The following is a 17,121-nucleotide window of genomic DNA, read 5'->3' on the forward strand; positions in this document are numbered from 1 at the left end:
CACCTTTCACCTCTCACAAAAATCAACTCACACTGGGTAACAGACTTAAACCTAAGGTGTAAAACTATTAGGATTCTAGAAGAAAATGTTGGAAAAACTGTTATAGACATTGGCCTAGGCAAAGAATTTATAAAGAAGACCCCAGAAGCAATCACAGCAACAATAAAAATAAATAAATGAGACCTGATCAAATTAAAAAGCTTCTGCACAGCCAAAGAAACTGTCACAAGAGCAAACAGGCAACATACAGAATGGGAGATGGGAGAAAATTTTCGCATGCTACACATCCAATAAAGGGATGATAACTAGAATCTATTTAGAACTCAGGAAAATCAGCAAGAAAAAATCAAACAACCCTATCAAAAAGTGGACAAAGGACATCAACAGAAATTTTTCAGAAGAAGACAGAATAATGGCCAAAAAACATATGAAAAAATGCTCAACATCTCTAATCATCAGGGTAATGCAAATGAAAAGCACAATGAGATATCACTTATCTTCAGTGAGAATGGCCTTTATCAAAAAATCCCAAAACAATAAATGTTGGCATGGATGCAGAGAGATAGGAACACTCATGCACTGTTGGTGGGATTGCAAACTAGTGCAACCTCTGTGGAAAGCAATATGGAGATACCTCAAAGAGATCCAAGTAGATCTACCATTTGATCCAGCAATCCCATTACTGGGAATCTACCCAAAAGAACAAAAGACATTCTATAAAAAAGATATCTGCACTTGAATGTTTATAGCAGCACAATTCACAACTGCAAAGATGTGGAAACAACCCAAGTGCCCATCAATACATGAGTGGATTAATAAAATGTGGTATATGTATACCATGGAATACTATTCAGCTGTAAGAAACAATGGTGATATAGCACCTCTTGTATTTTCCTGGATAGAGCTGGAACCCATTCTACTAAGTGAAGTATCCCAAGAATGGAAAATAAGTACCACATTTACCCACCTGCAAATTGGTTTCGCTGATCAGCACCTAAGTGCACATACAGGAATAACATTTATCCGCCGTCGGGCAGATGGGAGGGGAGAGGAGGGGATGGGTATATACATACATAATGAGTGCAATGCACACTGTCTGGGAGGTGGACATGCTTGAAGCTCTGACTGGGGGCAGGGGAGGCAAGTGCAACGTAACCTAAACATTTGTGCCCCCATAATATACAGAAATAAAAAAAAAATCTAAAACTCCCTTGGTGACCCCCCCAAAAAAAGGAAATTTAAGTAATAAAAAAAATTTAATCTGATTAAGAAAATAACAGTCATTTTTTTCCTGCCACATTACACAGTCACTTTGCTACCAAAATTGCATCTAAGTAGCAGACCAAACATCTATTTGGGAAAGAATATATGAAATTGCTAGAGAATGGGTTATTGCTCTGTAATAAGGCATGGTGATTCTTAAATCTCAAGCCAAAATCTCAAAGGAAACGTTTTCAATGATGAAAGTTTTGTTCTGAGGATGGTCAGGGTTGTAGTGAATGTGAGCAGGTTTTCTTAGCAAAAAATTTTTGAAATTCATCTAAGAAATAATGTAATACTTGTATCAGTTATAGCAATTTAGAAAACATTTTCATGATCTTTCTATTCTCTAAGGTAATGAAATCTTCATAACACTTTGAGAAAACTTTAAAGATAATGATATTTTAGTTAAATAAAGTAATTGTTATCCATTTTTGTATCATCCAAAATAGGGAGGTATAATTTGTTGTGGGGCTACTGCCCACCAACTTCAGCTCCATGAATCTTCTTAAAGGTTGTGTTCAGGTACAAATGGCCAAATTCAGCATACCAAATCCCTAAACCCATCAAATTCCATGAGGAAGGACAGCCCAGTGGGAAGAGAGGGGGCTTTGCACCTAGAGGCCCCTCAGCCTACATTCAAACTTTCCCACCAAGGAGCAGCGTGATGGCTCTTCTGCATGTGTGTTGCCAAAATGTCCATTCAAGATAAGTGGGCATGGTCAGTTTGTCTTCCCACTGGACTGTTCATACTTCAGGGGAGGGACTGTATTCTAGCTTTGCTTTTATCATCTGTAAAATGGGAGTAATTTGGAGCACCTCCAGGATAGCTGGAAAACTTAATAGGGCAATGTATATATAAAAGCACCGGGTACCTAGCCTGACACCTATGCTCAATAGCACAATGATTATTGTCTGCAACTTCTACTACTTCTATGATAGTATTGATATAATGCTCTTTCTTCCTAAGTAGTGCTACATTCAAGGATTTGTCCATGTTGCATTTGTCCATACCAACCACCCACAGGTAAACTCAGACTGGCTGCAACCAGTCTGTCTCTGTAAGGTCTGTCTTTCATCCACTCTCTGGATCTATGGCTGAGATGTTTTCAAACATGTAGCTAATACAATAAGTGGGGGAACTAGTTTTATGGCAGGGAAAAATGGCATTATGGCTACATCTGCCTTTATATTGTTTTTTTTTTATGGAAACTACCCAGGTATTCTCGATAGTGTGGCTTAAAACACAGGAGCTGCTTGGTTAAAAGGGGGTCTGGATGGTTTCCAACAGGACACAGTCCAAATGCTAGCAACTAAGTTTAACAAAAGAACTTGATATTTGGAGCTGCCATCTTATCAATAGTATTCACAAGACTAATTGAAGTCAAGGACTAACTGGATGGACACTCTCTAGTTCATGGAAGCTGTCTGAAAATCCTTTTCAGGGCAACTGAATACATCTTATCAGTTCCTATCTATGATGGCTCACAAAAGACCAACAAGGTCATACATTTCTGTAAGGCCACTGTACTGACAAGTATTTGACGAGACATTATAATCAACTAGAGGAAGCAATTCAACTCAAAAAAGAAAATACAAGTTCTTTGGTTTGGTTTCTGTTTTCTCCCCCAGTATTCTTTGATGGCTTTATTAAGAAACTCCAAAGAAACAAAATGTCTGCTGTATCCATTCAGATCTTGAATCTGGTAACTTAAATAAATCAATCTTTTAGAGACAGAATGGCATGATATAGGTCATTAAATATGAAATGTCCGATTTTGAATCAAAAGTGTAGTTTATTGTATCTCAAACAACAATCAGTACAATTAATCAAAGCATGTGCCTAAACTATTGACACAGATTTGCCACCTTAATGGTAGCTTGTTTATGCCAGCAGCAAAGAAGCCTGGAGAGTGAGTGGTGATGACATCGGAAAAGGCATTTTCCACAGCTTGTTGAGAACTGATTATTTTCCTTGCAAGAATTAGTCCAAAGCCTTGAATAAGTGGTAATCAGTTGATGCAAGGTCTGCTGAATAAAATGGATGACAGACAGTTTCCATACCCAGGTTCTGTAGTTTGAGCAGCGTTGTTTTTTGTGTCATGTGGTCTTGCAAGAGGATTGGCCTGTCTCCATTGACCCAATCTTGGCTGCTTAATCGCAAGTATCCTCATGATTTCATTCAATTGGTTGCAGTAGACATCTTCTGTAATCGATTGACCAGGTTTCATGAAACTGTAGTGGATAATACCAGTGCAGGATCACCAAAAAGACATCATTAGCTTTTTTTGATGAATACTCGGTTTTGGACTGTGTTTTGGTACATCATCTTTATCCAACCATTGTACCAAACACTTGCAATTGTCAGAAAGAATCTATTTTTCACCACATGTAACAATACGGTGTAGAAATGGTTTGCCTTTATGCCATGACAGCAAAGAAAGGCAAGCTTTAAGACAATTTCTTTTCTGATGCTCATTTAATTCATGTGGTACCCATCTGTCCAGCTTCTTTGCCTTTCCAATTTGTTGCAAATGGTCCAATATTGTCAGAATAGAACATCAAACCTTGCTGCTAATTCATGCATGAGTAGAGATGGATTCGCTTCCACTACAGCTTTCAGCTCATCATTATGTACCTTGGTCTCAGGTCACCCACATGGCTTATTTTCAAGATTAAAATAACCAGAATGGAATTTCTCAAACCATCGATGTACTATGCATTCATTAGCCACATCCTTTCTGAACACTTAATTGATATTTTGAGCTGTCTGTGCTACATTGGTTCCACGACAGAACTCACATACAAACATAACATGAATTTTTGATGTATCCATGGCTTCACAAAACTTGCTCTAAAAAATTTTTGAAAGATAATCACAAGCCAAAATGTGAGTTTGAGAGAACGAGGGTGTACCTTCACAATAAAAGAAAAAAAACACCCAAGAAGTGTCAAAGCTAAATGTCAGAGATATCAACTGTCAAATTTAGTACTTAAGGAAGTCGGACATTACATACTTAATACCCTTTAATATTACTGTACAAATATACAACTCTACAACCCTGAGAAATATAATTTCACCTTCTTAAGCCCATGTTTTCCCGTCTTTTTTGTGACAGAGACCTTTTCTGGGGAAGGCTCAAACTCCATAGGATTTAGAAGACCCAGGTAGGGCCCGTTCCAAGACTACAACACAGCTCAGACTCATAGAGACTGGGGGGCGAGGGACCGACTGCTGGGTCTTCTCTCTTCCAGAGATTACTAAAGATTAAAGTTAAATGTACTTTTATGTTGTCAGACTTAATGACTACAGAGTAAAACTGCTTACATTTGAATTCTGACAAGTGTCTGTGTGTGTACCCACGTGTGTATATACATATGCTCATTAATTTGTTTAATTTTCCTTAAAAGGCTCTGTATACTTTAAAATAAAAATAAATTCTCCTGTGATTTAAGCTCACATCTTCTGAATCCTAGGTCAGTACTCCACCCTCCCAATACCACAACAGACTTGAAGCAGAGGCTCAAACTGAGATCTCCAAACTGCCCCAGTTCAATGCTCTTGCTGAAGCAGATAGGATGTCATTCTATGAATGGACACCCCATAAAAAGCACTGCATGCCAATGGAGTACACTGAGCTGAAAAATGCTTCCAAAAGGCCAGTCATGTTGCTGGGGTCCAGCCCAGAGAGCACAGCTACTATCAAGAATAAAGAGAGTTCCAAGCCAGTTCCTAGTTCCTGGCTAGTTCCAAGTCTGCCTTCAAGCACACTGGGGCCAGTGTTTTCAGATCCGGTGTCCATGCACACGGTCCTTATAAACAATCCATACTCAAATGGAAGATCGTATTTCATCAACAGGGCAAACAGGCCAAGGTGATGTAAACTAATAAAGTATCCCAGTAATTAAGGGATCCTGTTTTACAAGAATTTAATCTCTTTCTACTACACTAAGTGGCAAGAGTGTGCCCAGGACATCTGCTGGGCTTGGGTGGGTGTCTTTCCTGCAGCATGGCTGTTTCCCACCAAAGTCCAGGCACCAGCAGTCTGTCTACACCTATAACGCTCTTAATCACCTAGAAAATTACCCTGCAAAATGGAAAATCCTAGAAAGTGGCTTAAAAAGCACACTGTAGTAAAATATGGGAGAATATTAGTAAAGGCTAAGCTGATAATTTAGAAGCTAAAAATAAAAATAACTTTATTACAATTCTGATCTGTCCTGTGTTAAGCCCATACCCTATCACAAGAAGGGAACTTATTCCAGCTGAAATCTGATGAGCAGTGCTTGAACTTCAGATCAAGCAGACAAAAAGAGAGAAGTTCATTCATAAAATGGATTCAGTGTCTTCATGTTTTGCAAATGTTTCCTATACAGAATTTTAGCCTTATTTACTACACTATATACCATCATGCTATGAAGTGCTGTTCTTTGGAAATGCAGCCTCTAACTATAAACCACAATTGACGAGTTTATTTCTGTTAGTAACAAACTACTGAAACATTGCATTCTATGGTATATTACGAAAGCAGCGTATTTCACAGTGGGAGCCTAATACTCTTGCTTTAGGAGTAAGATCATTTTATAACAGAATATATATTTTTATATTTTTTCATATTTGGAAACCTGCATTGATTTCCTAAGTCCTCATGTAAGTGTGTGTGTGTGTGTGTGTGTATGTATCTTATTGACTTTTTAATGGGGGTGAGGTGAAGTAGGAGTGCAGGCAGGAAGGATAAGATCTATTGTTTACTAGGATAACAAGAAGAAGGGAAATTGAAAATGTGATTAATGGAAAAGCTGAAATGTACAACATCAAAGATGATTTTGATTTTTGTGTTTCCATATCATTTGGTCCTTAAATCAGGGTTATGGTTTTATTAACCACCTCTCTTGTTTTTTTCTTACTTCTTAAAATTGAGGATTCTTGGTTGTTGAAATTGAACTATGAATTAGAAGGCATAGATCAGGACAGAAAACCAAATAAAAGGACTGACGATGGGGTCAGGTCTTTGGGGCTTTGCTACTGCACCACACCAAGAAAGTGGAAATGCCATCGACTTTCTCAAAGTCTCAGTCTATTTGGGAGTCATTCCCAGTTGTTTTATGCAATTATTCATGATCTTCCAAAAGGTGAGCAATTCGCTTCAAGTGTGCCGTTAGGCCACTTGAATGTCATGAATCATTTCATTTGAAAAATTTCAAATATGTGCCTATTACACAGAAAAGTCGACTTCCATTTTCTATTATTAGGAATGAAAGAAGTTGCAAGAGAAATATTCCCTTGATACTCTCTTGGACAAATGGATATTAGAAAATCTGCAATAGTTAATCTGAGGCAATTGGTTTCTCTAAACCCCTCCTTTAGTTAACATTAATAAAAAATGAGGACAGTGTTGAGTGAATTGCAGGGCTCCAGCTTCTGAGCTTCATCCTAGCATCATGTAATCTCTTACTCCATCTCCTCCTGGATGCCCTTGTTTGTCTTTAATATATAGATGCCAGATGACCTGCAAATAGCAAGGTCTTGGGCTGATTGGCCATAGCAATCCACTCAACATCTCATGTCTGATCATGGCTGCTTAGATGTGTCCCTGTACATTCTAGTCAGCAGTAGCTGAATATTGTGTATAATGATGTCTTTAGCTGAAGTTACACAGTGCTCAAACAACTAGTCAAAATACGGGAAACGAGGCATCTAGAGATTTTTTTTCCACTGAAATCACAGTTGTTTTCATATCCCAGATATTGATCCAGCCTGTGTCTATATCATTAGAGAGCATAATGGTGATCAAATTCATATTTACTATTACTTGCTTATCATGAATACCAAGGTCTGAATGTTTGTATCCCCCCGAAAATTTATATGTTGAAATCCTCCCCCCAAGGTGATAATATTATAGGAGCTGGGGACTTCCAGAGGTGATTATGTCATGAGAGTTGAGCCCTCATGAATGAGATTAGTGCCCTTATGAGAAGAGGCCTTACCCCTTCCAACTTGTGAGATTAGAGTGAAAAGACAGCTTTCTAGGAGAAAATGGGCCCTCACCAGATAATGTTTCGGCTGGTGCCTTGATCCTTGAACTTCCCAGGCCCCAGAACTGCGAGAAATAAATTTCTGTTGTTTAAAAGCCACCTAGTTTATAATACTTTGTTATGGTAGCCTGAACAGACTAAAACAATGGGAAATATGATTTCCCCCACTAACCTAACTACATTTTACTATGAGTCAAGGTTCACAGTTTTAAGGAACAGGAGAGAGAACAAGATTAGCTCACTACTGAAGCGTTGCTTCCTTGCCAAATACCCATGAAGAGGCCTGGTCTGGAAACCCAAATACTCATGATTTGAATGATACTGACTTTGTAGAAGCTCTGCTGGTTGGATCATTCCACTCTGAAAAGAAAGGATACAAATAATTACTGTTCATGTTTCTACTGACAAATGATTATTCAGAATTCAATTTGTCTCCAAACACGTAGCCCTCCCAGTTACGCAGTTTCACACCTTCCTGCCATAAATAATAGATAAAATAGGAAGCAACTGAAGGTATTACAATATAACTTTTTGTTATTGTTGTTTTTTCATGGTTTAATGTTAGATAGGAAAGAGGGAAAAGTGAGGGAGAAGAGGACGTGGATATTTGGATTAAAGAGGATTTTTCAAAAACACTTACTTTGTAAAGTGAATCCTGGGGTCAGATGTTGGGATTCCTATTAGAAAGAACACATATAATACAAACATTAGTTAAATGATATACAGGGAGCAAGAGGTATATCTGTTATTGCTAAAGACATAACTTGACTGTTTGCAAACAGGAAACCACTGTTAACGATTCCATTAATTAGGCTTCTCTCTGTAGCTCTATTTGAAGGATATACGTTTGCTAGCCAAACCTGCTGCAACATGATCATAATTGCCATTTTATCAGAATTATAAGTAAGACTGGTGTCTCTTTGGAAATGTGTGCAACATGGGAACAAATGACCCATATGTGTGAAATTCGAGTGTATAATTTCTCACTTAGCTAGGCAATGATGCCTCTAAGGAAGTAAAGGGGACTTGTTTTGAACAAACAAATGATAAATTTTTGGAAAAGTATAAACAGGACCATAATTAATAGATTTGCTTAGTTTTCTCCTTTCATAGAAAGAGCTCTAACTTTCTACCTTAACTATGACACATGTGCAATAGATGCACCTCATTTTGTACAAAAGAAGTATTCTTAAAACTTCATTATAAATCTGGGGAAGTATAGGAAGCAATGTGAAATATTGGTGGAGCACATTATTTAAAGGAATTTAAATTTGATTTGAAAGTCACCCTACACACAATTTATTCACTGTGTCAAGAAATCCACATTTGCACACACTGGGCTTTCTGGGAGTGTGGCACACATGTGTGGATGCTGACAAAACTTGCTGGCAGAAGCATTACAGTGATGTTCAGGGCACACATGGCACCTTGTGGATGGAAGAGAGACTTAGTACATACTACAAAGCAAAGGTTCCAAAACTGGAGACCATGAATTCAAGTCAATACAAGAATTAGTTATATCAATCACTGCTACAAGTAATTTCTTTATTAAGCCTAATCTTGCCACCCTATACAGCAAAGCCAGGATCGTAGCATAATTTATCTTTTAAAAAAGTAAGCAATGACTATAACACTATGCTTTAATCGAAAGTGAACTTTCCGATCTACTTAGCATGATTCTGTTGCCCACGAGAATTGTCTTCTGGCAAGATCACCACTCTAGAAGACTACCACAAATTCAATGAGAGGCAGAAAAGTCCTCTTAGCTAAAGAGCTGTCACAAAGCCCATGTGGTTTGCTGCTTAAAGGCTTCTGTACCCTCCCTGAGAGAGAACTGACTTTTGACAAAGAACTCTAAAAAACTTGAATATTTGATTCTCACCCCTTAGTGAATCACAGATGGCAAGGAAGGGGAAGGACTTCTAGAGGCACAGGCACTGGGAACATTGACACGTGAAAACCAACAGCACTGGAATCCACGGAAAATGACACAGCAAAGTCAGAACTTAAAAAAGCATAAGAATGTATGGTCATTTACCAAAGAGGCAAGCATTCCTATCTGTCTTAATAGGCCCCAAATGCACAAGTGAAGCATAGTATAATATTAAAGTATAGCATAATAATTGATGCTCATAATACTATGTTATCAAGAAAGACTAAAACATGTTCAGTATAATCTTTAAAAGAAGTCAGAAAAATATTAATTACATTTCAAAATAATTTCTATAATATGGTTCACATGGAATGATAACCTTCAGTTATTCAAGAATTTCAATTATCCAGAATATCTCATTTCCCAGAGTGCCAAATAAGTTGTTAATCATTTGTATCTATGTAACTACATACCAGTATTTCTATGTGTTACTTTTAAGCGATTTTATTACAAAGGTACAGGGTGCATTTGGCCTTGTATACCTTCAGGAAATTAAATGACAGGTTCCAAAGTCAATCCAACTAAATATCTGATCAGAGAGTGAAACACATAGTCAATCTTTGTACTGGTCCTATAAACTTGAGTTTTTAACCTTCATCCTAGTACTTTGGACTTTAGACCTAGTCAATCAGTTGTTCCAGGGCAACAGGGCAGTGATACATGAAGCAAACTGGAAGATTATGTTATTCATTGAATTTGAGTAACTGACATTATGTATTCTTGATACAATATTTAGTATAATCTGGATAAGACATTTTTTAAACCAGAAATCCAAACAAATGAAACACTTTTATATATCACCAAAGTTACTTTCCATACATACCTAACCCCCATTGGAAATAGCTTGGTCTTGCAAAAAATCTGCATTGTTCATGCAGTAATTGTTAATGCACATAATACAAACATTTTTAAGTGCCTGATTTTGATCTTTGCACTTCTTTCATAGACATGTCATATATATATTTTTAGCAGTAGAATAGAATGATGCCAAATTGTTTTCACAAACTTATGTGAGGCTCTTTTAAATAATAGCTTTGAAAATAATCCTACAATTAGGAGCTCCTGTAGGATCTAGATCCTAGAATAGGGGTTGTCTAACTTTTCCTGCAAAGGGCCAGATAGTAGATGCTTTCGCCATTCGAAGACATATCATCTCTGTCATAATTGACTCTGCCATTGTAGTGTGAAAGCAGTCATGGACAATACCTAAATGAATGAGTGGTGGCTGGGTTCCAAGAAAGCTTGATTTATAGACACTGAAATTTGAATTCCACACTCATGTTCATATTATTCATAATAATATGGTATTTTTCTTTCGTAAAGGTTAACCATTTCAAAATGTAAAAACCTATGGGCTTTAGTTTTCCAATCTCTGTTCTAGAGGATGTTTACCTCCAGGAAGCCTTTACTAAACTTCCCCTGAACACATTATTACTCCCTCAATTCTGCTTAGCACATACTTACTCTCGTCCTTGTGAGGTTTTCCGTTCACTATGAAAAAACATGGCATTTCCAATTTGGGATTGATAAGCAAACTTAAGTAAGTTAAGAATTTGTCAACTGTATTTGTTTCTATAAATGTACAGAATCATAGACTATTTGACCTGGAAAAATCCATTGGAATTTTATACTGTACATACACACACACACACACACACACACACACACACACACCAACCACAGTATAGATGGGGAAACTGAGGCTCAAAGGAACTTGAACAGGACCACACTGCTAACAAATGACAGAGCAGGGATTAAAAGCAGCTAGGATTGCAGCTTTTAAGACAGCACTCTTTCTACTAGGCAAGCTCTGTCACGGATGTAAGCAACTGATGCTTTCTGAGAGGATAGTGTCACTTAGCTCTGGTAGAAGCACTGAGGAAAGGGCAATCACACAGGTTACATGTCTTTACTGAGGATGGCCACATTTTGGAAGATGCAATTTGAACTGGGGCATCTGTAAGTCTGTGTGATAAAACACATACTGAGCAATAGTATGACTCCTGGCTCCAGAACACCTGGACTGAAATACTGGTTCCCTCATTTACTAACTGGGTGATCAGGAGCACATTACTGAACTACTATGTGCCTCAGTTTCCTCTTCTATAAATTAGTGATTGTAAAATTACCAATTGCTTTGGGTTGTAGTGAAGGTTGAATTATTTACTCTATATTAAGTGCTTAGAATGAGGAAAGGCATATAGTACTATTACAAGTGTTGCTGATGTTGCTTTTTTTATTTAAAATGTACTTTTATTTCAAACCAACATTTTGGCAGGAATCAAATGAAATGAAAGAGTGGGCGTGTCGCTATCCTGGTTTTGCCATTTTACCCTACTTGCTTCTACCTTTACCAAGGGGTTGATGGAAGCACTGGTAACTGGCAGAAAATGCTAACTGTGCCTGATTACAAATTGTACACTTACTACAAAAGCCTGTTTAAACAACCAGTTCTATTGTACACACTTGTAAATGTCAAAATTATGACTTGCACAAATTATCTCTAAAATTGGGGAACCCAGCCAAAAACACTGCAATTGCTGTACAAGTGTTAGATTCAATACCCGAAATGGATGGATTGCTCCCTTTGCTGGAGATGCTAGGAAGAAGGATACCAAATCCATGGCAGCCTGAAGAGGGAGGGTGGGAATGCAGGAAGGAATAACACACACCCATACTGGGACTGTGAGGGTCGCTGCTCACATAATAATTCCGACCCCTTTCAAGGGTGAAAGGGGATAATTGAACATAGTTTAGACCAGTGTTACTGCCAAAATCATGATCCCAAAAGTTAAAGGATTTGATTGGATGTTTCCCCTTTTATAAATAAAGTCCAAACTCATTGGGGTGGCATCCATGGCTTTTCAAAGAGATGCACCTACTTGCCTGGGGTTCACCTCTCTTCACTCCCCATCACCCAAACTCTGATCCAGCCACTTGAGACCTCCCAGAAGTATGGTTCACATCATGGTCCCTCTTCTCTTCATGACTTTGCTTATGCTGGTCTTCTGCATGGAGTGTTCTTCTTGTGAGTCCTTCTCCACCTATCAGAGTCCCAATCATCCTTTAAATGTTGGCACTTTGGTTGTGAGCACTTCCTCAACTCCCCATGGGAGTGTCAGATACTTCTCTGAGCCTGGTATTCTCTTTGAAGTTAGGGATGAAGAAAAAGCCTTCTACATGTTTTGTGACCTACCTGTTTAGAGGGCTTTTCTCCATCCCTAACTTTAAGTCCATTGCATGCCCTCAATAAATGGTTTCTAAATAAATGGATGGATGCAAGGAAGGAAGGAAAACATTATTTATTTTTCTTTTAAAGCATGTTAGAATAGCCATGTCTAAGCATTTTTAAAACTTATGGTGATAAAAAAAATTCTTAGTAGGAGCAGATGAGAAAAAATTATATTGAGTGGTTGACAATAGAACTATAGAAGAAAATGCTAAGTCAAAGTAATATGTTGGTTTGTAAAGATCTGTCTGCTTGCGAGCAAGGACTAGAAGGTGACATACAAAATGAAAATTGGTCCATTAGAGTAGATTATAGGTTTTTAAATTTAAAAACCTTTGATGATGTTGTTGTTCAATCATCTGTTTGGTGTTTCTTAAAGGATGAGATCTTCATTCCCTGATTCATCCACCATGGGCACAATTACTTGGACAGTGGCGAAGCTACAGGTGGTAAGATATGCATGCCAGTACCTGTGTGAATATTGTCTTAAAGAAGACTCTCTTTCAACAGAAACTATGTTGATATTACCATCCTGATGGGCAAGAGAGTCTAGATTTTAGGGCACTAGAAGACCAAGGCCATTTTTATCATTAAGAATCCAATCAAAAGATTGGTATAATTAAAATAAGATGAAGGAAAATGGAGGAAGGAAGATGACTGACCTGTCCTGGGATGGAAAATGTGTTCTGCTCAGAGTTTCCAGGAGTATGCATGGCAGTGAGAGGAGTAGGCCAGGAATGGGTCATCTCCTGATGAGGAAAAACAAAGCAACTTTATTTCTGGGCATTTAGAAAATCAAACCCCTTCTTGGCACTAAATATTATATATCCTTTATAAATACTTGCTGACTTAATTGGCCTCATTTTTTAGAGGAACTTAAAGTTATTTGGTCCAATCTCCTACCCCACACTGCTGCCTGAAGCCTATCTACAATACAAAGGACCATCCAGCGTCTGCTTACACATTGCCAGTGACAGGGAGCTCAGTATTGTTTGAAGCAGCCTGTTCCACATTGGGACAGCCTGATCAGACTATTCTTCCTCTTTGTGAGCTAAAAACCTGTCCCCCAGAAACTTCTACCAATAGATCATACTTTTAAGATGTACAGAAAGCATCTCCTTCGTCTTTCACGTGAGAAGCCTTCAGCTATTGGAAGACAGCAATCCTATCTGCTGTCCTATCTCTTCTCCAGGCTGATACATCAGCTTGTTCATTCATTTGTTTGGAACCTTCAATTTTTCTTCTGATGCTTGAGTTCTGCACTCTGTCAGAACTCTGTTAGGTGCTCCCAGGAGGAACTCCAGATTGCCTGCAGCTCTTCTAACTCATGGTATCCTATTCTGGGTGTGATCTGCCAGCTCGAGGGAGGGCAGCACTGCCACCGCCTCCTCATACTCATGTTCTCTTGATGCAGCCAACAGTTAGTGACACGTGCTGCCCGTCATGCACATGCTGTTGATTTTCCACACAAAGATGAGACAGCTGAGAATTCTTTCTCATTCATTGAGAAGGCTACTATGTGATTGGTAACTTGGTTCACCCAACCATGCACACAGTGTATTTGTGAGTTCAAGTCTCAAAACAGGAAAAGCCCCTCAGGCTCCCACCCTCTGTTATCAACAGGAGCACCTTCTCAGCTCTTTCAAACACTCAGCTTGAAAAAAGGTGCTGTTGAAATCTTGCTTGAGTCTTAGGGCACGTGGCCAACATACTGTACCCTAAAAGCAAGGATAATTAAATCACATGCTCAAAATCCCAGCAACAGAAAGATGACAAATTTTGTCAAGCAGGAGGGAATCAGTATGTGTTGGATTCATCAAACATTTTCGTATATAAACATTAAATATAAAAAATATCAATGTAATGATAGAAATAAAGGAGGGCTTTGGGGAGGGGTTCTCAAGATCAAAGTTTATGAGAGTCCTTTTTAACAAGTAAGTTACATAATACTTTTTTTCCAGTCTTTATGGGTAACATAATCAGTCATTTCAAAGGTAATATTAATAAGAACTCTCAGGTAGCACTAAAACATGTTTTTTTCTTTCTATAATTACCCAGTTCAAAAAGAATCTTTGATGTATGAAGAGCTGTAATGCAAGGAGATACTTCACACATTCATTCATAGTGGCATTGCTGAAGCAGAATTTGTAAGTATTATGCAGACAAGCGCTGACACAGATTGAATTTTACCTAGCAATATTTAAAAAGGAGTAGGTAAGTACATTAAAAATGCATATGCAATTTAAAGGAGATACTTAACCTACTTAAGAGATAGACTATTTCCAAGTGTTTTTGAGTTGTGCATTTGTATCCAGTTGATATCATTCATGACAAATCCTACTTATGTACTCATCAAAACTGGCCCCAAAGTAACTCTACGTGAGAACAGTTTAAAACTAAATTCTAATTAGTCTGTGTTTTTAAAACACTCAATGGTCTCTTTTAAAATTTAGATGTTTTTTCCTCATTAAGGCTGGTGTCCAAAATAGACCATTTAAAATATACAGCTTGGTGGGGGATGTGGGGGTGGGGAGATGTTGGTCAAAGAGTACAGTTTCAGTTTGGAATAAATTCTGGAGATCCACTGTAGAACACAGTGACTATAGTGAATAATAATGTACTGTATATTTGAAAATTGCTAAGACAGTAGATTTTAAATGTTCTCACTGTAAAAAAATATGTGTGTGAGGCAATGAATATGTTAGCTTGATTTAATCATTCCACAATGTAAACACATATCAAAACATCATGTTTTACCCCATAAGGATATACAATTTTTATTTGTCAATTAAAATAAATGAATTTTTAAAATGAATAAAATATAGTTCATATTTAGCCAGAGTCAACAAAGGGGCAGTAAGCCCCAGCCTGGGAAAGGAATGCTTCTGGGTTTATTAAAAGTTGTTTTAGACAATGGGAAGAATGAAGTCACTTCTCAAAGGTGCACGTTTCCCCCTAGATCTTCTGTATTTACTCTGTGGAAGAATCCAATCATATTGAATCACCAGTAAAGTGCACCGCCCTGCTGGCCAATCCACATGGAACTGCATACACTTTTGCATTTTCAATTGCAACTGCATTTGAAGATGTGAGATTTCATGAAACAGCACACTGAGTCCATGTTACCACTGATGCATTTGATTATAGTAGGGAGGATTCAGTTGAAAGGCATATAATTTCCTGAAAAGATATCTTTAGCAAGGGAATTTGGAGCAAGCACTTTCACTTCTCAAAATGAGTTAGACCTGTAAAGTATGACAAGCTCACAGCAGATATTCCATTGTTATCCTTTTCATTAACACTTGAAGGATATTAATCTATTTTATGTTCTTGTTATTCTCAAGATAAGAACACCTATGCACCCTTACCCAACCGTACTAATCCTTCACTCAGTCGCCAAGTAGGGATGAGGCCCTGCTCCCAAAATGCTGCCAAGGCTTTTTACAATAGGCACCAATGCTGAGTATCTGTATACAACACCAAGCATCACTTCTCTCCTAACAAACATAAATTATACACATACACACATGCACACATCTGAGATTGGTCTGAACCTCCACAAAGAAGCCCTTTGATCTGAGAGGAAGAGAGAGAGTGCTAGTGCACAGGGATTCATATTCCTACTGCGCAACTAAGGTAATGGAGCTTCTGAGAGGTGAGGTCGCTTACACACAATCTTACATTTAGTTGTACATGAAGGCTGGTGACTGGTACCAAAGTGCACATTCTTTCCACTATACCAAATGTGTCTCCCCTTTGTAAGACTGATTAACATGCTTCATGGAGAAAAGACTAAGTAAGTAATGATGTTTTATTTTTCAGTAGTTGACAAAGAATAGGTTTCACAAGTGATAGAGCATTCTATGTAATTTCTTTTTTTTTTTTTTTCATTTCAGCAAATTATGGATGTACACAACGGGCAGACGCTTATTTTAGTGTGATGTGAAAACTCCGAAGTCAAACCCAGAAAAATCAGAAAAGGCCCAATTTTCCACCACATTAACCACGCCATGGTTCATGGCTAGGACTTTAACAAATCACAAACAACTTGCAGGTAGCCATGCTTTGCCCAATTTAGACACAGCAGCTGGGTACCCTACAGGCTGAGGGGCAGAAGACAGTCTACGTTGCAGGCTTTGCTAATCTCAAATGCATTCCATAGTCATCTACCATAGAGCTGTCTGAATGGCTGTTATTTCAATTTCAAATAACTGCTACATTGTCAAAAGCCTTGCCTTATTAAAATGTGTGTCTCCTGTGCCTAGTATGTAGTAAGTAATTCATTGGTCTCTTTGTACCACAAACTAAAGAGGCAGGGATTAGCCTCACACCTTTTTTACAGATGAGGAATTGAAGACACAAAGAGGTGAAGTGACTTGTCCAAGGACACACAGCAAATGGCAGGATCTCTTCGGTGGATTCCCTACATTTGTTCTATTCACGTTTACCAAGTGACCATTATGTGCCAGTCACTGGGATACAGAAATTATAAGGTCAAATACCTTCCCTTGAAGAGCTCACTCTGCTTGACATGCTAATCACCTCAAAAGGGTCATGTGCAAAGGCACAGGGAACACAGTGGTGGGAGATATTCACTGTGCTAGGCATTTGGGAAAAGCTTCAATAGTGGAGGTGACAGGAACAGTGTGTGTGTGTGAGAGCA

General features: G+C 38.2%; 1 protein-coding gene across 3 annotated transcripts in view; it reads right to left on the reverse strand.

Annotated features, from left to right (window-relative positions):
- The window catches only part of AFF2 (AF4/FMR2 family, member 2), a 491,308-nt gene that overhangs the window by 158,594 nt on the left and 315,593 nt on the right, over positions 1 to 17,121 (reverse strand). For 2 of the 3 annotated variants that reach the window (XM_012665266.1, XM_012665265.1), the window contains exons 5-6: positions 7,937 to 7,973; positions 7,623 to 7,656 (exon numbers count right to left, since the gene is read on the reverse strand). In XM_012665266.1, coding sequence (XP_012520720.1) covers positions 7,623 to 7,656; positions 7,937 to 7,973 — 71 coding nt within the window. Of the gene's footprint in view, positions 1 to 7,622; positions 7,657 to 7,936; positions 7,974 to 13,120; positions 13,208 to 17,121 lie in introns of all 3 variants that reach the window. The other variant, XM_012665264.1, reaches the window with a different exon arrangement.

This window comes from Propithecus coquereli, unplaced genomic scaffold (genome assembly GCF_000956105.1).
Source record: "Propithecus coquereli isolate 6110/MARCELLA unplaced genomic scaffold, Pcoq_1.0 Scaffold99, whole genome shotgun sequence".
Classification (NCBI taxonomy): Eukaryota; Metazoa; Chordata; class Mammalia; order Primates; family Indriidae; genus Propithecus; species Propithecus coquereli.